The 24,596-nt window shown below is 43.4% G+C and overlaps 2 protein-coding genes across 3 annotated transcripts; one reads left to right on the forward strand and one right to left on the reverse strand.

The window, feature by feature from the left end:
* Positions 1–2,075: 2,075 nt before the first annotated feature.
* LOC115045838 (uncharacterized) lies at positions 2,076–18,025 on the forward strand. Of its 2 annotated transcripts, XM_029505763.1 has the most exons (4): positions 2,076–2,304; positions 11,343–11,516; positions 14,320–16,067; positions 16,350–18,025. In XM_029505763.1, exons 3-4 carry the CDS (start codon positions 14,478–14,480, stop codon positions 16,812–16,814), a joined length of 2,055 nt encoding a protein of 684 aa, XP_029361623.1. In that variant the 5' UTR covers positions 2,076–2,304; positions 11,343–11,516; positions 14,320–14,477; the 3' UTR covers positions 16,815–18,025. The 2 variants fall into 2 exon arrangements, with proteins under 2 accessions (XP_029361623.1, XP_029361622.1); XM_029505762.1 differs by lacking the exon at positions 2,076–2,304 and having other exon boundaries at positions 10,224–11,516.
* A 305-nt stretch (positions 18,026–18,330) lies between these two features.
* irf10 (interferon regulatory factor 10) lies at positions 18,331–22,633 on the reverse strand. Its single transcript, XM_029505764.1, has 8 exons — positions 22,138–22,633; positions 21,520–21,715; positions 21,231–21,307; positions 20,971–21,025; positions 19,896–19,985; positions 19,405–19,791; positions 19,138–19,256; positions 18,331–18,437 (listed from the first exon to the last, which is right to left on the reverse strand). Exons 1-8 carry the CDS (start codon positions 22,306–22,308, stop codon positions 18,333–18,335), a joined length of 1,200 nt encoding a protein of 399 aa, XP_029361624.1. The 5' UTR covers positions 22,309–22,633; the 3' UTR covers positions 18,331–18,332.
* Positions 22,634–24,596: the final 1,963 nt, after the last annotated feature.

Below are 24,596 nucleotides of genomic sequence, written 5' to 3' on the forward strand. Positions count from 1 at the left end.
ACACATGCATGTGAATGCGCACACACACACACACACAAACACACACCATGTGATCTCTCGATTAGTGCTGTAGTCACACCCTCCTACGCTCTCTGGGTGTTTGATCACAATCTCCCTCCCACTTCTGGGCTCAAGTCAAACAGAAACTTTTGACAGATAATGCTTACTCAATACAAAATCAAGTGATGACCTTTGTTGAAATTAACTTGGATATTTACATTTTTTTAACGCCCAGTTAAAAGGTTTGGTTGCCAGTACAAGGAATAATCTCTACAAACATGTACACTGCCAGTCAAAAGTTTGCGCACATTTTCTCATTCAAATGAATAGGAAAGTGTGCCCAAACTTTTGACTGGTAGTGTGCATTTATATTTGGATCAAGTGCTTGAAGACAGCCAAGGCCTGTGTGTGATAATACTCAAAGTTTGATATAATAACTTTTAATAGCTCTGACTATTATGAGGCTGATAAAAAGAGAACAAGCTTGGTAAAGCTTACAATCAATAGATGTAGCTGTTATCTGTTCAGATACTGTATTCTCAGAGTTACTTGATAGAGCTTGATGATGTCTGTGGAAACATTAAAATGGTGGAACAAAGACAGTAAAAATGTGAGAATGTAAGGAGAAAAATATTACACGCTTTAAACTGCGGTTTATAAAACCTGCGAACCATTTCTAATGTAATTGTTTCATAGTAAGGTTTCATCCTCATTATTTCTTTCTTTCTTTCTCACGAGGTACCATGACATCACCAAATTCTCTGCAATTAGGTATCTCTTTTACATCTCAACAAATCCACAGCATTAATTTTAAGCCTGGGGTAACTGAAAGTTACATATAAGCTTTTCTTGTCAGGTTCAGATGACAACAATGGACGTAACTAAAACAAGAATACAGCAAAAGGAGACATAATGAGTGGCTAATAAACTCTCCCTTAGCCTTTGACTCATCAGGTCTAAATTCCCACTGATACTGTACAGCAGAAAAAAAAATTACAGTCACGTAAATTCCTCTTTTGACCTGGCCTGTTCAGACAGCCTCAGGTCTGAGTTTGTCATTTCCAGTCATGACAAAGGGTTTTGTTTGTAAAAGAAAGTTAAGCTCTTTAAGGGTGCAAGCGTGATCAAATGCTGTATAACTAGTCTGTGTTAATTGTTTAAAATGCAGCTCAAAAGCTGTAAGTCCCGTTCCCATGCATGAAGTTGGCTCGGTGTGGTGAAGACCATCTCCCTCAAGGGTTTACACCAAGTTATTGATGAGGGGAACTGGAGCATGCTGTACGATACAAACAACATATGACTTATTGTTGCCTTACACAAGACATTAGTATGCTGCCCCATAGGCAGCGGGTTTCACCACAGCATGTGTGAGTCTTTTGTAGTTTCATGCCTGAAAGAAACGCACGTGTTACTACTACACACAGGTCATGAATGACTGAGCAATCCAAAAAGATAAATTACTTGTTTCAAAGGTAACAGAATCTTCATGTGTCAGATTTGACTGGCGGGCATTCAGCTGCGCTGTCCCTGCCGTAACATGTCAATACCCAGAGATTATGTTTAGCTCTATCTCACCTACAGCACTGCCCGCCCGGCAAGCACACCTTGCTCGTCATCCCTGTGGGCTGCAATTGGCCGATGGACTAAGAGGCTGAGGTGTTGAAGCAAATAGCATGAGCCGTGGGCCGGTCTATTCTGCAGCTCCAGGGAGGTTAATGAGTAAAGGCACTGGGCTATCAGCCAAGCATGAGCAGCAATGCTAAGGCTCCCACAATGAGCCTGACTGTATTACCACTGAGCTCTGTCTAATTATACACTCCCGGGGAGGGGAGGGGGGGGGGGGGGGGGGGGGGGGGGGAGTGACTGAAAGAGAGAGAGAGAAGGGACAGAGGGGAATATTAGGCACAGGGAAGAAAAAGTTATCAAGTATCACTATGTGCCAGAGAGACTTACTGAGAGGGATGAATTTAAACTGAAGTTGTAAGGGTTAGATAGAAGGTGCGTGTCATTTAGAGTGAAAGAGAGCAAGCGAGAAAGAGAGAGAACAAGAGAGGGAGGGGGTTGGAAAGATCAAGCAAGCCGGGTAGAGAGAAAGAGAGCACACTCACAGGGAGATAGAGAGAGCAAAGAGGCGTTTAGAGAGTGAGAAGGAGGAGATGCAGGAATAGGATGAAGGGAGAGAAGCCTGAGCGGTAGAGAGGAGGAAGAGACTCAGTCTCAAAACTGGATATTCCTACGTGCCTGCTGCTGGCTGATTCAATGAGTAAACTCTCTGTTACCTGCTACACAAAGGCACTCACCAAGGTATGTGACCACACTGTTTCCTGCTGCCAGTGTGTGTATGTGTGTGTGTGTGTGTGTGTGTGTGTGTGTGTTTCTGTGTGAGGGAGAGGGAAGGAGAGAGAGAGGGGGAAAGGGAGCTCAGGTGTGATAGCAACTTTGAATGAAGGGGTAAGCAGACTGTGCTGTGTGATTAGTACGGCTAATTGTAGATTATAGAGAGAAGGTATGTATGTTAAATGTGTGTGTGTGTGTGTGTGTGTGTGTGTGTGTGTGAATGAGCTGCTCGTGGCACATACTCATGTAAGTCAGCCCGTGTATGTGGGGGTGTTTGTGTGTGTGGAAGTGACAGAGAGAGTGTGAACAAAAGGAAGAGTGTGACTGATCCAGAGAGGGAGTGTGTGAGGAAGACAGAGACAGACGGAGCGAGAGAGAGAAAGAGAGAGAGAGAGGTGGAGGTTCATCACTCAGCCTGACGGCCGATCAGGACTTTCAGAATTAGAGCAGTGGGCTTAAATAGCCCTGGTCCAGAGATAGCCAGGGGCCCTGGAGGAGACCGCTTAAACTGGGAGGGACGGATGTGAGACTGGTGAGGGTGGGGTTGGATGAGTTGGGGAAAATTTGGGAAGAGACAAAATGAGGGAGGAGGAGGAAGACAGAGAGAAAAATAGGAAGTGCCGACGTTGGGAAAAACCTCGTGCAATAGGAGAGAGACTGTGGCTGCACAGGTGCATCAGCTGCCTAACTCCAGATTCGGAGTGCAGGAGGAAAGAGAAAACGTTCACTGAAATAACCTCCTGTGTAAAGTTCATATTTTTGGTTGAACTTTGTGACTCTACTTAGTCAAAGACTTTAAACTGTCCTCTCTCTGCATCCCTCCGTCAGGAACACAGGGCTGTGTTTGTGCTTCCCTTCCTGACTCCCCTCAAATCCCTCCCCGTTTCTCACCTTTCTCGATGGAGAAATACTATGCCAGTGTGCTGATTGTGATTTCTGTATGTCCAATTTCTGCTACAGCCGGCGCTGTCCTTCTGCTGCAGTGATATTCCATATGCTGCATATAGGACTTCACAGGTTCAAACAGTTCACAGCTATAAGACACATATGACATCTTTCCCTCCTGTCTCAATTCACTTATTTCATTTCCAAGGACAAACAGTGCAGCATACAGTGTTCAGTGACTGAAGGATGGCTTCTAGACATCATCTTGTTTTTTTTTGGTTTTTTTTAAGCGTACATTTACAAAGTGTGTTTCATTTGCTGGGAGCAATTTTTCTGTTTTGTTGGTTTTCTGTTGGATTTCTCACCTGCGTGTGCGAAGCATGAACCCTCCTCTGTATCGCTGAGAATTTGTGTCAAGGTGGGGCTCTAGTTGTATTCAAGTGGCTCCAAAAGCCAGATCCTTTGTTTGTTTTGTGTTTCACTGTAACTTAGCAGGACAAAGCCCCGAGCAGTGTCGTACCGTCCTGCTATGTACCAGAGATGTGCCCTCATGAATGATGTAAAGATGGCAAAGAAAAGCCGGGCATTGGTATGTTTCTATATTGTTTGGGGAGAAAGAAAAACAACTTGTCTCTTCGATCTGACTGGCAAATACTGCATGTTTCCCCGTCCCGTGTTTCTCAGAGCTCTGTCACCCTGAGCGGAACAGGCCTCTTGTGGGAGAAGGTTGAGTGGATGGTGGCCCTTTAAGAGGTCTATTTTTACAGGGGCACACTCATGCAAGGAGCAAGGCACACAGAGGAGGCAGCGGCACATGGAGACTATCTGCTCTGCCTCACCTCTGTGACTCCGCACAACCCATCCTATAGGACAGAGCGCTTTTGGGCAAGTGCTGCAAAACTTGCTTATTCCGGAGAGGAGCATGTGTTCTTAGAACGCAAGCTGCTACAGGAAAATCCTCCATACTGGAAGTTACGATGTTTGCACCCAATAAGGAGAATCAGGCCTTTTAAAGTGGATCCCTCTGAAGTCTAAAAGTGTTAATGAGTGGGAGCTTATACACACTGTACGCAAATGTGCCAACATTCCCACATACTTGTTTTGATATGCAGATAGCTAAGAAAGAAATCTGAAAACATTCATGCCCCCTTCTTACAAACACATAATACACTTTAGTTGTCTTACGCCCACACGGTCCTCGAAAGAATCCGCAGAAAATGAACAAATTTCTGAACATTTTTACACAAACGCACACCCGTGCACTTAGAGGTGTGCATAATGCTGAACACCCACGTATATGAAAAAAAAAAAATTACTTATACATCCTCAATATCTGGACCTAAAATAATCTTCTCCTTATGCAATCTGCATGTTATATAATGCATGGCCCTGTCATTATCACAGCGCTCCTTCACGCCCTGCTGTGCCTCTCCACCTACAGCACCACACAGATAGGCAGACACACACGCACACACACACACCATGTGTTGACAGTCATATACTCTACTCTAGCACTCTCACCCACGTTGAGTGTGTGCTCTCAAACAGACAAGCCAGATGAGTGAGAGGGAAAGACAGAGAGGAAGACGGCGAGTGGGTGGGGGCTGAAAGTGAAAGAGACATAGAGGGAAAACTTACATAGTGAAGAGTACATTGATGCAGAGACTACACATTTGCATGATTGTGTGAATCTGTGTGTTTGTGTTGCGGATGTATTTGTGATTTTTGGGGCTGCGTTTAATGTGTTTGCTCCGAAAGAATGTACGCCTTTCATCCTCTAAAATGCTTTGACACACAGAGTCGCAGGTACTCAAAGCCACAACATAACCCCTCATAGCATGATTTGTGTTCTAATTTTCTCTGCCACCCCGTTCCTCTTCACAGAGCAGGAAACACACCAATTCATGTGTGAGGGATAATAACTCTCCCTGTCACCCACAGTCACACCTCTGGTCAGACTGGCATGTCTTTGCATGTCTTGCATGTCGTCCTCTCACATAATGGAGCGCGAGTTTCCATCCATCCATTCTTGATGTGTGGAGATATTTTAAACTTATTTTCGTAAAAAAAAAAAGAAATTCAAAATATGAATTCACCTGCTTTTTGATCACTGAACGAACTGACTAATTAAGCAGCATGTGAGCTCAGGCATGTAGAGCTCCACATGCAAGTAAGTAATGGAATAGCATATATTTCTTTTAGTATGTGCTGATCATGAATTAGCTCTATGTTTGTGGCATTCATGGAGCTCTGCATGGCCGCTGTTCCCAGATCAGCACTCTAACAGTTGGAGGGGTATGAGAGTTGGCTGGGGAGCTCATCAGAGGAGCCAGGAGGCTGATGAATAATCCCAAACAGAGGCAGGTGTTTGAATACTGTTGACATTGTGCCAGACTACAGGTGACAGGCGCACCTGGTGGCCGGGGTGTCCCGGGAGAAGAAAAGTGCTGGAAATGATCCGTTGTTAGATGCCTTTACATTCAGATTCTACTTTGGTGTGAAGATATGCGCACGCATGTGCGAGAGAGTGCATGTTCGCTCAGATGCAAGCATGCCCATACAGTCTGTCAGTTATCTGAGGCTTCTCCTCACTTTGTGTTTGTGCAGATTGTTTTCCCTGGCCTTGACTTGCTCACCCTTGTGTATGATCAAGCAATATGTTCTCCTCCTCCTCCACACTTCATCTACAATAGAGGTCAGTGACCTTTAACCCTTCCCACCCGCTACTTACACCCACAGTCTTTCAGCCAGGCCTGTCTTTCTGCAGCCCATGCAAATAAATCTGCTCCTTTGCGCAGACAGACCCAACATGGACAAACACAATACACTGCACGGTATCGGTATCATTACACAAAGAGTATAACATCTGAGACATCCTGCAGCCTATATAACATCAATACTGCCCTGACAGCTTCTTTTGAAGTTGGAAATGAATCTCCATCTACCTTTGGAATGCTTTCCTAATCATCTTGATCCGGCCAACAAGAACAATAGCAAAAAAAAAAAAAAAAAATCAATAAATTATTTAATTTGTCTTATTTTATTTCTCATTATCAGCAGAGATGATCAAATAGCTGAGTGATAAAGGTTCTTTCTCAAGTGGGACTGGGAGTCTCCCTATTCTCATTTTGAAAACAAGCACTAAGCCCACTCAATTCTATTTCAATATCATTTGCAGCGCCCTTTATAACGAACAGCATAAGCAGTGCAGTGAGTAAATGGCTGTGGTTGTGTGTGACTGGGCAGCATATTTGATGTGGGAGGGGTTGTAGAGCCGTAGCAATAACGGCAGTGTATAGCAATGTTGCCTTGAATACCACCAGTGATAAAGGTACTCCAGACAGTATCTATGAAGTCAGTCTAGACAGGCTCTCTGAAAATGAATGGCACTTGAGCTGCCACGGCCAGGTCTGGCCATGCTCTCTCCATGGAGATGCCATCACTATGTTTGCTTACAGCTTGCTGACATTTTGCTGCTAAACCAGAGAACCAACACAAACTCGATTTGACTGGCAGTCATCAGGGGACAGTGCCAGAAACAACAAATCTTTGGAATGGAAAGTAATCCCCCTCCTCTTCCACATGCACAAACACACACACACTCTTCTCCTTGCTCTTTCAAGTTTCATCTACCCTATCAGACATTGTCTCACTCTCTGAATTTCCACCCTTCCTGATCTCACAGTATTACTACATAGTGTTACCGAGTATTACTCCCAGGCCCTCTGAGTCGGCTAATCATGTCACAGACTAGAAAGGGACTGCTACCTTCGAGCACCTAAAGAATTTAAATTTAGAAAAAAGGAAGCCGCAAGGTCAGAAATACAAAAGCATGACTCTGCATTGGCAGGCGGTATGTGGAATCACTGCAGTTGCATAAGAATATGCTGTCACCTAATCAGTAGTTGCATATTATACGTTTGTTTTCTTCATTTCTTGTCTTGTCTCTGTGGTGCATTTGAGACTTGCATGTTGAAACCAAAGCCAGCCTTTTGTGGGTGAAAATATAGCAGGTGCAAATGCAGCATATTATAAGACTGAGATCATGGAAAAGTGTCAAAATGAAACTCATCAATAAACATGTAAATGAATGACAACAATGTGAAACCTGCATAAGAAAATGTCACAAAGTTTTGTACAATACAGATTGTTAACTCCTGTGGACCTGAGGGTGCCCTCTTGGATGTGCAACTTGGATGTGTATTTCGAGGTAAAAGCACACTACAGTACTCCGCCGTGGTCAAAGGGAAGAGGAGAATGAGGTGGAGGAATTTTTGCTTCTGCTGACTGGCTGGTAATTAGTCAAGTCATATTTTTAACTGATATTGCGTAAAAGCCAGCTTAAGGAGCCATAGCTGCCCTATTTATACCCCAGGGGCTAATGGCCTGTACCACCACACAGGGGGATTTCCTCCCAGAACTATACTAAGCCAGCCTTAGGCAGTACCAGTTAGGATTCACAGGGATTAACCCAGCAATACATTACAGGCGTCACAATTCTACACTGCATGACAAACACTCTTCCACTATCTCCCCATCAGCTCTTTTCTTGAAACGTTTAGCAAACACTCTTTCGAATTTGGTTTGCAGAAGGTAAGTTTGTACTGGTTGTTCTGCTGCTCTTATGGCACGCACCATATCCCCTTATTGTAAACAGCAGGCGGATACTTTGATGAACTTGTGCCACGGGAAGACATGTCAAGAGTTTGCACGGAGAAGAGGGGAGGGGGGCGGTGTTAATAGTAACTCCTGAGCTATAAGCCCATCCTCATTGTGGATGAGCCAGGTATGGGCAGGGCTGCTGGCTCATCCTGTTGAAGAATGGGTCAGGGATCTGAAGGCTGACCTGGCCCTGTTGCCCATTAAGCTATCACCTGTATCACCCTGTCCTTTTATCAGCTTAGCCCGGCTCCTTGTGGAGTAAGCCACCACACAAGGCTAGTAGTATTCCCCTCCTCCCCCCAGCCTCTTCCTCAATCACTCCAGCTCTTCCTCAAAGACTTCAGTTTCTTTCTATCTATCTATCTATCTATCTGTCTGTCTGTCTATCTAGCTATCCCTCCTCCCACTCTCCTCTACTCTCCCCTTCGTTCAGATCTGTTACATTCAGCAACAAATTTCTGCTGCATCAGACGTCCATCATAGATCCTCCACTCAGCCTGAAACGTGATCAGATACCTGATACAAGGCTCTACAAGAGGACGGGTCAAAGAAAAGAAAAAATAAGGTGCAAAATTTCTTTTTTTTTTTCTCTTCTCTTTTTATGGAAGTGGAAACTGTTGAGGAGAGGGGGCTGAATGCTGTGGAAGCCTTTGACCCCTATTGCTAACGTGCTTCTCCTCCACTTGGGTGTAGTCTGACTCATCCGACCTTTCTTGTGTAGGCCTCACTCTGTGCTTGCATGCTTGTGTGTAGAACAACAGCCTGGTGAAATGGAGAAAGAGTGTACACCAAAAGCCTCAGTGGTGCCATAAATGATTGACAGCACAATATGACCTCATGTTGTGTTTGCCCATGTTGATGTTTGCCTTTGTGTATGTGTTTGTCTGTGTGTGTGTGTGTGTGTGTGTGTGTGCATGCATAAGTAGCACACAGTAGTCATTTCTACATCTTCATACTGTAGTAAATACATTTTGATGAAACCCTTCTTTGTTCTATTTCTTTCTTTTTTCACTATGACTGGCCTATTATATCAAAACGTATATCAGGCACTGACTTAGTGCTGCTGCTTTATTATATAGTTAGATTTCAAATACATTATAATGCAGTAAAATTAAATCTATTCTTCTGAATTCAGACAGCAGGATAAAGGTGTTAATGATTTATATAAAAAAAAAAAAAAAAAACATTTGGTCTGCATATCACTGCTTCTTTTATATATATATATATATATGTGTATATTTTCATATACAATGTATGTTTTGTCATTAGCTTGATGACCTGAAAATGTAATGGTTTAAGTAAAAAAAAAAAAAAAAAGAGAAAGAAATCATGAACTGAACAGCTCGATGAGAAAAACTGCAGTAGAGATTTGTTTTTAAGTGTAGCCAGTTGTCCAGCTAAATTAGGTATTAATCTTTTTAATGAGAAACAAAAAAAAAAATGTTTTTATAGTAAGTAAGAACTGATCCCTTTTTATTGACTATAATTAAAGTATAATTATAAACGGATGGAATTTTCATTATTTAAGCCTCACAATTATAAGTTTATTTATAGACCATGTTTAGTACCGTGTATATATAACAGTTAAATGCTCTTGTTACTTCTTTCCATTACTTAATGTGATATTATGATGTGGCTGCATCATCAAAAAATAGATATCAAACCACTTATTTATTTTATATTAATCCAAAGTTCTTACTTTATTCTTTATTAACAGTGAGATTTAAAATGAACCCACACAAATACAATAAATAATGGAGCAGACGACTCTTGTGCCCACACAACCTCAGTGCCTGTATCTTCGAACGGCATTCACTTTGGAAAAAAAAAAAAGAAAAAGTAATCTTTTCCTAAATGTCAGAGGAGACTTTCTTGGCAATTGTCACCACGCTGTGAGAACGTTTCACTGTGGCCTTCAAGCTGATGTGTCTGTACACCTACAGGTCTGATTAGCTTTCCATTCCACTGAGGTTGAGAAGTTAGACAAGGTTAAGCTCCAATTTGCTGTTGGCAGATATGAGACTGCATTTTGCACCATGTTCAGAGGGCTGGATGAATTGCTTGTAGAAATATGAAAGAAAATATTGATTGCTTTTTTACAATTAAAAACCAATAATGATTAGATTGCTTCATTAAATCCGATTCCTCCCTGTGCTCCAATTTATGTTCTCACTGTGTTATTGCATTTCTGCGCTGATAATTAACATAAGCCTGTTTAAATTGAGGTTTGGCCCTGTTTCTTTGACAAGGAGCTGATGAGTTTGTTTGTTTGTTTGTTTTTTTTTTTAGATTAATTTTCAACCTTGGGCCTGTTTATTATTTTGGGTAAAGGTTTCCATACTGACAAGTTTTTTTCTTCTTGCAATGCATAAACAACACAGCTCTCACCAATTCAGTCCTAATACGCCGTACCAGCCATTCCAACACACTTCACTTACATTGCCTGAATCACTGAAGCAAATCATTCAAAGCTCTCCTGCTCCGGCTAGCAAATGAAACCGTGTGTGTATGTGTGTGCGTGCGTGTGTATGAAGTCAAATCAAATTTATTCATAAAAGCTCTTTTAATAAGCAGGTTCATCACAAAGTGCTTTGATGAGAACAAAGGACACATATTCAGCTGATAACTAGAAAACTAAAGATAAACAAAAAGAACAAGTACCGTGTCTCTGTGTGTGTGTGTGTGTGTGTGTGTGTGTGTGTGTGTGCGTGCGTGCGTGCGTGTGTGCGTGCACGTGTCTGTGCTTCTGTGTGTTTGTTCGATGGATGTGAGGTTTAGTTTTGAGTCACAGGCAACAGCAAAAGCCTAAGTCTGAGAATGTGTGTAGGACGAACCTCCTACCACGTCCCTCCCTGTCTCTCATCAACTGTCTCTCTGCCTCCCCTCCATCCTTCCCTCTCTTTTATGTGCCAATAAGGCTTCTGAAAAGTGTTCACTAGAAATATAGATCAATGGTGAATGGTGACTAGTTGATTGATGAATAACTTTTCGCCATTAAAAACACATTTAAAGGGAGAGATGTATGTGAAAAGCATAAGATCAGACAGTGTAGAGGGAGCTTATAGTCACATATATAGTCTGTATGTGCTGTATCCTTGACTCTTTGTACGTGCGTGCGTGTGTGTGTTTGTGTGTGCATAACACATTTATGTGTGTGCATGCATATTTGTATCCCTCACAGTGATTAAAGCAAGTGGGCGGCAGCAGCAACTGGTCTGCCTGTGTGGCTCTGCATAGCAGACATGTTTCTCACTGCTAGATATTACTCATTTCCTCAGCCCTTTGCACACAAGCACACGCACACACACACACACACACACACTCACACACTCACTGACTCTCTTGACACACACACACACACACACACACACACACACTAGACAGAGAGACGGATAGCAGGCTCTCAGTTCTTTTCCTCAGTTTGGTGGGTTTGCTGGTGTTATTTCATGCGCACACAGATCAGAGGCAGTGTGTAGCTGGAGCCTGCTGATACCTGCGGGTGTTGTAACTGTCGGCGGTGCTATGGAGGAGCAGTGGAGCACGATGAGGAGCTGAGGAGTGGGTTGACCCTCTGGGAGGACTGGAATATGAATGACTGCCAACACTGGGATGTCTGCTCAGCTCGCTCTAAGGTCAGTCCAACATCACACTACAACAACCACCAGCTCCACAAACCTGTCTGTGTGCTCCCACATTCTCTAACTGCTCAACAACAGCCCCACAAGAGCTGCTGCTGCTCTTCTGTTTCAATTAGCACCATTGAACTAACTGTGCTATGCTTCTTTGGTTGTAAAATAAATTGAAACTTGTCCCAAATTTTACATAGTTCTGTTTTTCTGAGTGTGGAGATACGGTTTGACGGTTCTCCTAAGATATGCATACAGACAAAAGGCGGGATGAGACAGAGCAGCGCATATAGAAATGTTTAAACTTCAAAATAATAAATAACTTCAATGTCAAAAAATGTAAATATAAAAACAAACAGTTCAATAAGTGTAGTTTTTAATCAGTTTTAGGAAAAAAGGGGAAAAAAAATATTTTGAACTAATTTGTATTTATGCTTACATTGCAAATAAAGAGGCTGGAGGAGTATTTCATTGGAAGAAATGTGGAATATTGTTATTGCTGTGATCTGGGATGTTGATATATTTAAATACTTTGACCGAAGTAGCTCCAGATAAACTCCAGCTCTGAGTGCATGGCTGTACAGTGTAGGAGTATTCTGCTAGAAGACATTTCTCTGCAAACTCCTCCACATGCACAATTGTGTTCTTTGTTTTCTTGTGCTTTTTCACCTAAGTTTACCTTGGGTTTGTTTTGATTACCCTTTTTCACGAGGGCTGTTGGGCTGTTGATGGGACAAAAGTGCAAGAGTCATTTCAGGACAAATGAAATTGGTTGAAATTGGTTGAAATTTTAATATCTGGATTCCAGACAAGAGCAGTGAAAAGCACATTGGAAGAAAAAAAAGTAGGAAATTCAGACCTTTGGAAGTATAAACTGCAAAACACATTTAAAAAGTGTGGTTACTGCTAGAAGTTTTCACAAAACAACAATATTTTCTTGATATTTATTGTCTTAGAATTATTTATATTACGTCGACTGCTTTGTTGATCTGCTGCAGATGTTATTGCAGATGTGTTGCTTTCATGAACTAGTTGCACCATTTAGATTAAGATTCCGATAATGAATTTGAGTGCCTATTGAAAGAAATATATAAATTGTGGATACTTGTAAAAAAAAAAATATGTGTGGATATGTGTTGATAAGGAGCATATCAATTCTGATTCCTAGCTGGGTGCTGCCATCTGAAGGCTTTTCTCTATATTTCCAGAATATCAGTTTTCATGAAGCCCGGGTCAGTGAGTTTTTCTGCCCACGGAGCCCTTTTGTTCATATTATATCCAAGCTTGTATCACTAAATCTGGAGGATTTCACACCGCGAACGTAACATGTATGCTTGCCTAATAACATCTGATAATAAATATCCATCAACATTATTTCACATGCCTTCCTCCATCACACCTGAGCTGTCAGTTTCTCTTCCTACCACTCCGTTTTCAGTTTCCCCCTCCACTCAGACACTTCATTCTGTTTTTGCACCAAGTGACTCGATGAGCAACAGTTTACCCGCCTCTCCATGGAGTATCCCCATCTAACCTCTCCAACCGACTGGATTCGCAAGAGTGTGTGTATTTGTGTGTGTGTGTGTGTGTGTGTGTGTGTGTGTGTGGACACAGTTGCCATGGTGACAGTGTGGCGGATGGTGAGACGGCAGGGAGTTGGTAGGCTGTTGAGACAGACTTGCAGGCGAGTGAGGGGCTGAGTGGCATCATGGTGTTGTGGCGAGAGCGGCGGTGGTGGTGGTGGTGATGGTGGTGGAGGGAACAGCTGGACTGGTGCTGCGGCAGCCATGTCTCCAAAAGAGCCCATTTAGAGCATTTGGAGAAGAATTGGGAGAGCTCCCCCGCACTTCTCACTGAATGAAACCAGGCTGCAAATTCTCTGACACGTTCGACGACTTGAACACAAACACACACGCACACAAGAGACCTAAACAAATAAACACTTACACACGTTTCTCCCCCGCAAAAATGTAAAAAAAAAAAAAAAAAAACCATTACAAAATGATGTACACTGACAAACATGGCACACACACATGTTTCCTTGCACCCCTGCTGGGACGCACAATTAATATGCGAAGACCCATATCCTGTATCCACAACAACTGGTGGTAATATCAACAGTATTTCTGTCAGCTTTTGGGTGGGTGGTGACCAGCTTTGCCTGTCACTGGGGGAGTAAGTACAGCCGCCTGAGGGAGTATTTCTGTCTCTGTTGCTGTCCGTGTGTGTGTGTGTGCGTTTGCGTGTTTGCATGTCTGAAACAGAAGGGGTTCGGGTGCTAGTAGTAAGCTTATATAGAATCCAGAGAACACCCAGGGGTGTTGTGGGGGTGGTTCATAAAAGTGGTACAAAAACATATCTACATATTCCAATCATCCCCTGAGAGTCAGAGATGAAAACTCTCCTGCTGTGAGTGCTCTCTTTCTCTTTCTCTCTCTCTCTCTCTCTCTCTCTCTCGCTCTCTCTGTGTTTGAGTGACTATTACACACACACACACACACACACACACACCACTCTGTCTCTGAACTTTATGAGCTCCAAAATATATTTTTAGCCCACATGTGGGAGTAATGTGTTTGAATGAAACAAGTAAGTTGAGTAGTTTCAGTCCCACCACAGTGCACACAGGTAATGACTAATTTGTGACAGCTATCAAGATGTTTCTAACCTTTAAAGTAGTTTGGGAGATGGAGTCACTGTCTGCTTCATCTCCATCTGTACGATAGAGCTGAATGTCTAACCCCTGTTTCGGTCCATAACCCGTCTTATCTCTGTTTCTGTCCTCGTAACCCCCTCCTCCTTTCTACAGGTGAGCAGCGCTTCAGCACCGAAGAATCCGCAGTGATCCGACAGTGATGCTGTGTAGCAGCCTTCCCCTACATCCGCACCCCTCGTTCTCCCGTGAGGCCCATGTGACCTAGCCTACACCCACGCACAGGGGGCCCCCACTGCCGCTGGAGCCCACCCATGAATCCCAGCCCCGACCGCGGCAAAGAGTGCCTCCCTCCCAAGAAGAGGGAGTCTCGGCAAGGATCAACAGAACATCACGTCATTTCGGACGAGTTTAAACCCCCGGTGCCACTTCGAAGTCGATCCGGCATAGGGAGAGGGGAGGGAGCCAGGGAGGCCAGCGACAGGGACCGAGCTCTGACCGTCCCGAACCCTAATCTCCTCCACACTCCTCCACCTCTCCCTGCTCCGGCGCCATGCCTCCCCCTGCCTCTCCCATGGCCCCTGAGCTACTCTCCCTCTGCCCCTCTTCCCCTAACCCCAGGGCAGATCAGCGAGATGAGGGGCTCGGGGTCTCCAGCATGGAGAGATGACCCTCTCTCCTCTACCCTGCCCCACACCTCCAGGTGGCTTAGAGGGGAGGGTTCATTCTCTTTGCCCCCCTCCCTAGCTTCCTCCTCTGCTCCCTCTTTCAAGACTCCCTTCCCAGCCGATTCTAGAGAGGTGTGGCCCTACGTCAACAGCGGCCGGCGTGACTACAGTTCCCCTCTCTTCTCCCCATCGTACTTATTAAGCCAGCCCTCTCTCTACCCGCAAGATACAAGCTTTTCCGAAACCAGACACAGGTACCTGGGCAAAAGGCCCAATGGTCTGGATGGGCCAGGCAGCAGGACTGCCTCAACCTCCAGGCCTCTGCTCACAGTAGAATATGGGAGTGATAGCTGCAGAACTAGACTGGATGTCAGTCCCCAGAGCTCCCATACCAACGGTGGACGGAGACAGCGGGAGGATCTAACATCCCGTGCCCATTCTGGTGGGCCATTTTTGTCAGATTCTCGAGCCCAGGAGAGCCCTGAGCCACATTCCTCATTGCAGGACAAGCATCCACATGGGATAGTTAAGACTGGCTCACATTTTCTGCCCACCAGTCCCCATCCCATTGGGCCAGACCCCAGGGCAACTAGACTGGGACTACTGGACCCCATAGGGGCCACGACAGCTGAAGCTCAGATCTCCTACTCCCTGGGATCAGTGTACCACAACAGCCCTCAGCCCTACCCACACTATAGCCCCTCAGGAACACACGTGTACAACCTACATAGGGAGCCAGGCCCCAGGCAGCACAATCTAAGAAACTCACCTCACTCACGCCTGGGCCCACCCAATAGCCATGACAGGTTACAAAGAGACCGGGACAAAGACCAAGAAAGAGACAGAGCCCTACACAGGGACAGGGAGCGAGTGAAAGACAAAGACAAAGAGAAGCACCTTCACCACGACCAAGAAAGAGGCAGTGAGCGTGACAAAAGACGGGACAGAGAAAGAGACACAGGAGGGGAGTTATCTCCTTGCCATTCTCACACCTCACCGCCAGAGCTTCACCCATCTCCCCCTGCGCTCCTACCTCACTTCACCAAGGGTTCTCTGATTGAGTTGGCCAGTGGGCGACTGAAGCGCGTGGAGGAGCTGCGGACCGAGGACTTCCTGCGGAGCGCGGACACCTCGCCGGAGTTCCACCTCAGCACCTGCACCGTGCTGCTGATTTCCCCCAGCAGCACACAGGGCTTCAGCCACCTGCAGGTCCACCTCACCGACCGCAATACTCAGGTCAGCTTTCTCTTCAGACGCATGCTTGACTGTAGATTTTAGTAACACGTATCTACATTGCTAAAGATTGAATGAATTGCTTCATGACAAGATGAGTGTTAATGTAAATCAGTAACAGTTTAAACTGTCGTTTCCTTGATTTTCACATGTGGAAACACTCCAGACCAATTTAACATCTCACACGTTATCTTAAGTACCAAATTCCAGAATGTGGTGATTTTTAGTGTGAAGACATGAGAGTCCTCTTTGTGAAGTGTGTAATAATGTTGTGGTTTTGTGTAGGAGTTACTGAAGGTCTTGGTGGAGTATCCGTTCTTTGTTCAGGACCAAGGCTGGTCTTCTTGCTGTCCCCAGAGAACCACACAGCTGTACGGCCTGCACTGCCGCCAGCTCATGGAAGGGGATATCTGTTTGGCTCTCACCCCCAAACCCGCCCAAACCCACCGGACACACACGCGTACCGGCTCCAGGGCCCATCGCGCACAACACCCCTCCAGGGTTGCAGGAGAGTCCAGCAGCTCACACAGGGAGGAGATGCCTCCTCCGCCTCCTCCTCCCCCGCTTCCTCACCATGCACCCCCTAATGCACCAGCCCCTCCAAGTGTCCTGGCTGCAGAGCCTCCTGCACAAGGGCAGCCACGTCCACGCAAGCGGCGCTGGTCTGCCCCAGACACCCTTCCCTCAACCGGCCCTGATGAAAGCCTCCTGGATTTACCTCATGGCTCTAAGCTAATGAAGTGGCAGTAGAAACTTGCCCATGCAAACACATGCATACTGACACACACACTCACATATACACACACATAAGCACATACACACCCTCCTTGTCTCTGTTGCGCCCATGAAGATAAACGATGTAGAGACCTGAAGGCAGGGTTGCAGGGAAGGAATAAAACAATTATATAAAAAACTCATTTTACGGGTGTCCACACTTATGGAGCAGCAACTGAAGGATCTCGGGAAGGCTCCTTTCAGATACACTGAAGACATTTAGTGAGACAATCAAGCACTTGTCCGTGTTCACTCTGTTTTTGTAACGGTTGTCCCCACACTGACAGTGTTTCCTGCAGGGTATCGACTCTCAATCAGTGGTATGAAAGTAAACGCTATTGAAGAATTGCAGAGATGTATGAACAAAAATTGACTTTAGATGTTACAGATGTTATATACAGTAAATATGCTAAACAGATTTAATGCAATCTCTCCGTCAATTTCGCAATTGCATTTTCTTCTTTTTTCTTTTCTTTTCTTTTTTTTTTTTTTTTTTTTTTTTTTTTTTGTTTCTTGCTTCTGAGCCAAGTGTCGGCCTGGGCAGGCAAGGTGAATGTATGAGCAGCTCTTCGCCTTTTTTAATTTAATAAAAAAAAAATTTTTTTTATTCTCATCACTAGGAGCCATTTCAAACAATTTGTTCGTCAAGGCATTACCCTCCAATATGTTTTTAACATTATCTCTGAGAAAGGGAGAACACTAATGAAAAATGCGTAACAGACAATCCCACCTACACAGACAGGTCTGTGCCACATCGCCTTGACACTCATGGTGTTTTTCCATTAAAAACTGAATGATGAAAATGAGTAAAAGTGCAGTAAGGCTGAGGAGTAATGGTGCTAATAACACGTTGGAACATGATGCTTTGTGAATACTCTTGACCCCTGTGTACTGTACGCTTCTGTTCCCATCTCATTTTTTATGTACTGTATATGTTTGAGGGCAGGGAAAATAATGAAAGTATTTAAAAACTCAGATACGGGTATCTCCTCTGATTCAGCACACTCTTTCACTTTAGTTTTTTTTTTTTTTGTTGTTTTGTTTAGTTTTTTTCAAAAGAAAACCTTACCTGATGATTTTTTTTTCTTTTTAAATGTTATAGCTACAAAAATATATGTATATTTTTTAAAAAATTGTGAATCTGTTATATGATGTTCGCTAGAAATAAAGGGAAAAAAGCTTTATAGATTTAATTAACCTTGTGAATTTATTTTCTCTGTGATTATAGGATTGCTATCATGAACTCAGCATATGTTTAAACAAGATATTAAAATTTTCCCCAGTCAGGCTGCATGGTGGATGGTAAAAGTAACCCCTATATGGTAAGAAGAACAAACTTAAAGAACGAAGCTTGCAAACTTTACATTGCAGAACTTCCACCATTTCTCCAGAGCATCGCCAGCTACGATGATGAATTTCGGTATCCTTTGAAGTCGCACCTGAGTAAGCTATTGTTCATTGTTACCCTGGTACTGGGTAACTTTTTTTTTACAGCTACATGTTCTCTCCCTCTGTGTTGGAGTCATGATCCGACTGCCTCTCCTCGCTCTCTCCCAAGCCGAACCTCTGTAGAAGCGACACTGCAAACACTGGCACCACCTGGCCAACAGAGCACAGTGCAATAAACAATCTTTATGCTTACGAGGACCTCTACTGGTGATGGTAAATACCCGTCAGGCAGCATTCGAAACCGAATTAGGTAGTTCTCCTCGTCTTGTTAATGGATTGACTTTGAATTATTTTAACAGCTTATACACAGAGACTAATTGGAATCTAGTCTGAATTTTAATTCATTGTAAAATAAAAACTAGGATGGCACTCACCTCTGCCAAAGCTAAACACTCTGACATGTGTCTGTGTAACTGCCATGAGACAAATAAACAGTCCGGTAAACACTAATTACTTATTCACCATAAAAACGTAAATAGGTCATAAATGATTTCCAGTGAAATGAATAAATTGATGCCTCGTCTGCCAATGTACCAGAATGGTAATCCTGCTGATATACAGCAGGAAAGGTGATATTATGATAAAATTATAAATGTGCCTGAAAGGAAATCATCGTCAACACATCTCCATTGATTTGGGAAAAATCCTGACCCTTGTCTTCACAGGACACAGGAATCTATATGTGATACGAGGCCGGTTTGGGTTAAAAGTGAAGCATCTGTAAACACCTAATCCCGGATTTACAGGACAAACACAACAACACAATCTGCATTCATAAGAAATGTGGAACAGGAGATGAATTAGAAAACAGAGAGAGTTTAGGTTCTTTTCGAGCATAATCGTGACTGACCTGTGCCATAATCAGCTTCTTGGTTTTGGGGTTGCTGGGGTCAGGGTACTCCTCTCCAAAGCAGAGGTCAATCTTGTACAGAGGTATAGGTCCCTTCCCCTGTAAACAGCTCTGTAGCTCTACACAGACAATAGATCACCCGTATGAATATGTCGCTTTCTCTGTGTTTGTTTTTATTTGTCATAGTGAATAAATCAAATTCCGTTCCAGCTACATCTATATCAACTAATGGATTCTGTTTTGTTTAGTAGACCTGCATTGCCTTACCGCTGACAAATCTGGGTATATCAAGCAGCTTGAAGGTCTTTTCACGCTCCAGTTTGTTGGGCCGGTCAGTGTGTTGGGCCATGGGACCGCTCCAGTACACCCTTCCCTGGCAGAACCGCTTGATGAACACCCCATCTGGGGCCGCCCATAATAGCACGCCCCTTTCCAGGTGATGGAGAAGGCAGTCCATTGCTGCAGCTATGGATGTCGGGAGGGACGCAGACGCAGGGGAGGGGAACGAGAGCTGCTGGGCGGTGCACGGTCCGTAGATCCGCTCGTTTCCCACAGGAACGCAGCCCTGCAGGATGAAACATCCATCTTGGCTTGTGGTGGTCATTTTCATCACGCATTGGCCCTGGTAAAATAACTTCACATGCATGCGAAAATCTACACACACACACACACACAAACAGACAAAATGCAAGTTTTTCTAAAGGTCATAAAGTCCAAGGGCCATGTTCAGCTGTTTCCTTCATCGCAGATTCCCGTACCTGTAGATGCAGGGCTGATGAGGGGTAAAGGAGCGGGGATCGGATTTTTCCCTGTTAATTCACAGTACATGTGCTCCTTCAGCAGGTCTTCTAAAGGAGAACACAGACATGATTTATCAGTAAAATCTCCATACTGTAGCTTACTATGAGTCTATTTACAAGGTTACTTCAGAAATGAAGAAAATGAAATCCTTGTTGTTGTGAAATCCCTAGCAGCTTGTGCTAGCGGGCCTAATGTGGGTTGGCTATAGGGAAGACGGGTTAGGGTTAGGGTTAGGGTTAGATTACTCATTATGAGTTTAAGACTTCTTTTTTTTTTTTTTTTTTAGAAACTTTTCATCAATTCCTGCAAAGATGTCCCATTTATTCATTGATATTTGTTGTCCCAGGAAGGACATGTTCCCTTGCCAGCTCCTCACCCAAAAATACAGTGAAGCCCGAGGCAGAGCGGCTGGGGATTAAATTTCCATTTAAAGCTGCCGTTGTAAATGAACGCTCTTTCTCTCAAGCAGCCAGGCACCAAAAAGGCGTCTACAACCTTTGCGGAGGTGAATCTCACCTTAAATGAAAGATTCACAAACAGCAAACAAAAAGACTAAGGCGACAGTCCCGCTGGCCGCTCTGTAAGACTTTATTTAGGTACAGCAGTGCTTTGAGCTAAATGATGAAACCAGGACACCGACATGATCAAAATGACAATGCCATGGACATCAGTACATTTACACACCTGACTGCCTTCCTGTATTTGTTCAAACATTACCTGGATAAAGTATCTCCCATAAGCAGCATTCATGGGACCCATTTGAGGTAAATGGATGTTTGAGTTGGTCAATTCTGATCAAAGTACGGGGACCAACCATCTTACGTTGACTGGGATACATAACTTTGTCATTTGAGTTTACTGCTCTAGGCTTTGAGGTCACAGATGGACTCTTCTCAGTTATTGGTGGTTTTAAAGCAAAACATTTTAAAACCATATCTGTGGGTAAGAAATAGCCTTCTGATATCAATAGGCACCATTCTCCAAAGCCATTCAACACTGCAGTGCTAACGTGTGAGTGTGTGTAACACTTACTAGTCAGCAGGTTTTCGTCTTTATTCGCATGAAACTGTTTCTTCTCACGGCAAACCTGCAAAAAACACATATTAGGTGACATTGTATAAAATTCTTCTTTTTTTTTTTTTTTTTTAAGGAACACAAGGGCCATTTTTAGAAGAGCAGAGTTTTCTCACATTCCAAAAGTTGAGTTTTCTGGTGCAAAAACACACCCAAAGAAATGGCATTAAAGAGATTTTCATTTTTGTCTGTTGGTAGCTTGTTTTTCTGCTGCTCACCTCATTTTCACCAAAACCAGTGAACGCTGGAGACGTTTTAGCCTGAATGATCATTTGAACGTTGACCTGTTGAGCCTCTGGGAGATGAAACAAATGATGGCAAATGTGATTAAAACAAAAGACTTGAGTTGGAAGGACATTATAGAACAAACAACAAACCAAAAAGCTCAAAAGTATGCTGCCTCAGTATGCTGCTATTTGATAAAAGAAAGTATAAACACAGTGCTCTTGATCAACAGTTAATCAAAAGAAGACCTAAAAGCCAAAGTGACATTTTCTTTGGTTGTACCTGCTGGCCTGGTTGAGCCACTGTCACCTTGAATACGGTAGACTTTATATGGCTCAGTGATGTCCAGCTGATTGCGTTCGGCGACCTCTTGGAAGTCTGTGCTCTTGTTTAGGGCGCACCGGAGACGGGTCTTCCACATGGTGGGGTCAGCTTTATCTCTTCCCTCCCTGTATTTGCCTTTATACACAGCCCAGGCCTGAACGAAAACATCCACATATCCCGTCTTTATGCGTGCATTTTGAAAACATGTATAAAAAAAAAAGAAACACCATAGAATGAAAGTAAAGCCGCTGGTTAATAACACTGTATAACACTGTATTTGTCGAATACAGTGTTATAACTTTAAGAAGCAGTTCTTGCGAAAACATCCATCTTCTTTCGCAAGAAGATAAAGTGGCAATGAGCTTTTGTTTTGTTGCCGTCCCCCCCCGTAATTACTAATTAGAATAGATTAATCAACTTTCCAGCCAAATACAAAAGCTTTGTATTATTCCAGTCAGTGTATTGATTGGATCCCCTCCATCAGTACGTTCTTAGAACAAAGCCAATCTGTTAATATTGCATTAGAGCCTAACTCCACTTGTTCCTCGTTATGGTTGAGAAAACGAAATGTTGGACCTTAAACAGAGCCGCATCCTCCGTCTGCTTGTAGTCCTTCTTGGCTGCGTGTTTCCACGGGATCCTGAACATGGTCTTCTCCTCATCCTCCCAGCTCAGTCCTTCATACCGGCCACTGTCTATCTGCCTGATCAGCCACTCTTTCAGGTGCAGCTTGGCTGTTTCTGTCATCTTCAGCGCATAACTGGCTTTCAGAGAGCTTTCAGAGAGTCACTGAGATGTTCAAAGCAGCTCGACCACTCTTTGGTCCACTTCTAACCCTTGAAAACAAAAACAAAAAAAAAAAAGAAAAGGAAAAGAAAACAAAAACAAAAAAAGGAATAAAATAACCTCAGACCAAAAAAAAAGTAGTTTTTTTCCTGACGCTGCTTTTGATATCAAGCAACGTTTAGTATGGTTAGGGAAAAAAATTATAAAATAAATACATAATTTCCAAAAGTTAAAGAGAAAGAGAGCTAATCGCAAACTTAAATGCAGAAGTCGAACCTAAAATTGAGTGAGTGTGGAACCGAAAGCGAAAGCTTTGTGCTCAGTTGATGCTTTCGGTTTCCCCTTGTCTTACAGACCCAGCAGCGAAAGTTTAATCATTTCCAAGCACGGTGTGTGTGTGTGTGTGTGTGTGTGGGGTGGGGGGGGGGGGCGGTTAAACTTAAGGTCACTGTGTGAAATGAGTCAATGTCTTTGCCTTTGTCAAGTCAGGGTTAGGGTTAGGGTTAAAAGGGAGCTCATCCTTAAATCCACTCTGAAAGTCTGTCTTTACTGTGGCCACAAAACCAATTCAGCTAAATATTATTTTGAACAAGATGAAGCTGACAAAAGTTAACAGAAACTTTTCGTTTTCTTGAGAAAGCCTCACTTCACTATAGCTGTAGGACAGCACCAGGAAGCATTAAACAAACGCACGCACGCACGCACACACACACACACACACACACACACACACACACACACACACACACACAGCTGTACTTGTCTGAATCACACAGAAAGGTTCCATGTGTAAATGAAAGTATGAGGGTGTAAAGTTTTTTGTTTTGTTTCTCATTCCTCCCAAAGGCTCCGCCTGCATTTTGTCTGATTTATCACATTTCCTCAGTCAATGAGAAATCTGTCAAAGGTGTTACTGAGAGCAAACAGTGGGCTGCAATGCTGTCTGATTCCACACAGTGCAGTTATTGCTTTCCTCAACAGAGGGCAGTGCAAATCTGCGTTCCTGCTGACTCCCCACACAAAGTGTTTCGAATTTATTGAATTTAATGTTCACCAAAAGCGGGGGGAAAGTAACATGGGCTCATTCATTCACAGTCAGAGCAGCCCTCTCAGTCGTTGGTACTTGTTGCTGGATCTGGTGATAATTTTGCGCAGTCGTGTAGCAGTAAAGTCCTCCTCCCCATACCGGTTTAGTCCATCCACTATCAAGTCCGAATCAGTACACGAAAACATTATGTCCCTGCAGTGGCTCTGTGGCAAAAGAACACTTCATAATGTATGCAAGAGTCAGTACCATTTGAAGTCTCAGAAGGTCAAGGTTTATTGGAGCCTTACTTCACTATTATGGAAAATAAATGCCAAAAGTCTGCTTCATAACAACTTTAAGAGGACCAAATTTAAAGGGTTCAGCCTTTGGTATTTACATTTTGCACTTTAGGGGCCAATTTTATTCAAAGCAACTTCCATTACACAGCAGGTGAGGGAAAACACTAAAGCATCAGTTTAGTTCACTCGATGCATCTATTTGATGTGTGAAGTGTGAAGAGATCATGACAGGAAGAACAGACGGGAGCCAGCAGGTGCTATCGACATTCAAGGGTGTTAAAAAAAGTGATAGGAAACGAGATGTTCTCAAGAGAGGACAAGAGGTTTTTGTTCTGAGTGTTAAGTAGCTTTCCCACCATTAGTTGAGCACTGATGAGAAGAGTCTGGACTGAGATTGCCTTGTGCACAGGCTTCCTATGCAATCTATCACAAATAAATACTTGCCTTAAAGGTAAGGATGTTTTCATTTCCATCTTGATCTTTTTATTTTTCTTTTTTTTTTTTGCCTTTGTAAAAGCCTTTCAGTATATGAGGCCAAATAAAACTGCGAGCTGCAGAATTATATCAACACTTCTCCAATTAAAAACAAGACAAGTAATTATCTGCAAAGATAACAGAATACAATTAGAAAACTGATATATGATAATAATGATAATAATATAAAAAAAAAAACACCCACACATGCTGAGAGTATTTCTCACAATCTACTCCACCTTTCAATGTCAAACATTATGCTCAGGCTTTTAATTAATGTCGCCCGTTGTTATACATAAACTGCATGTGCTTTATATTAAATGTCATATGAAAACAACTGCCTACAAAGAACACCCCCCCCCAAAAAAAAAAACAAAAAAAAAAAACACACATGCACCTCACAGACATCAACCATATACAAACACATACGTAACTAATCATTAGTCTGA

Source organism: Echeneis naucrates, chromosome 7 (genome assembly GCF_900963305.1).
Source record: "Echeneis naucrates chromosome 7, fEcheNa1.1, whole genome shotgun sequence".
NCBI classification, from domain to species: Eukaryota; Metazoa; Chordata; class Actinopteri; order Carangiformes; family Echeneidae; genus Echeneis; species Echeneis naucrates.

Excerpts from the sequence above, each read along its gene's own strand:
- irf10 (XM_029505764.1), bottom strand. The coding sequence starts at position 22,308 with ATGACAGAAACAGCCAAGCTGCACCTGAAAGAGTGGCTGATCAGGCAG. Across the intron at positions 21,716-22,137 it reads AGGATGCGGCTCTGTTTAAG|GCCTGGGCTGTGTATAAAGG; the intron begins GTCCAACATTTC and ends GTTTTCGTTCAG. Across the intron at positions 19,986-20,970 it reads AGACGAAAACCTGCTGACTA|AAGACCTGCTGAAGGAGCAC; the intron begins GTAAGTGTTACA and ends GTTCTCCTTTAG.
- LOC115045838 (XM_029505763.1), top strand. The coding sequence starts at position 14,478 with ATGAATCCCAGCCCCGACCGCGGCAAAGAGTGCCTCCCTCCCAAGAAG. Across the intron at positions 16,068-16,349 it reads TCACCGACCGCAATACTCAG|GAGTTACTGAAGGTCTTGGT; the intron begins GTCAGCTTTCTC and ends GGTTTTGTGTAG.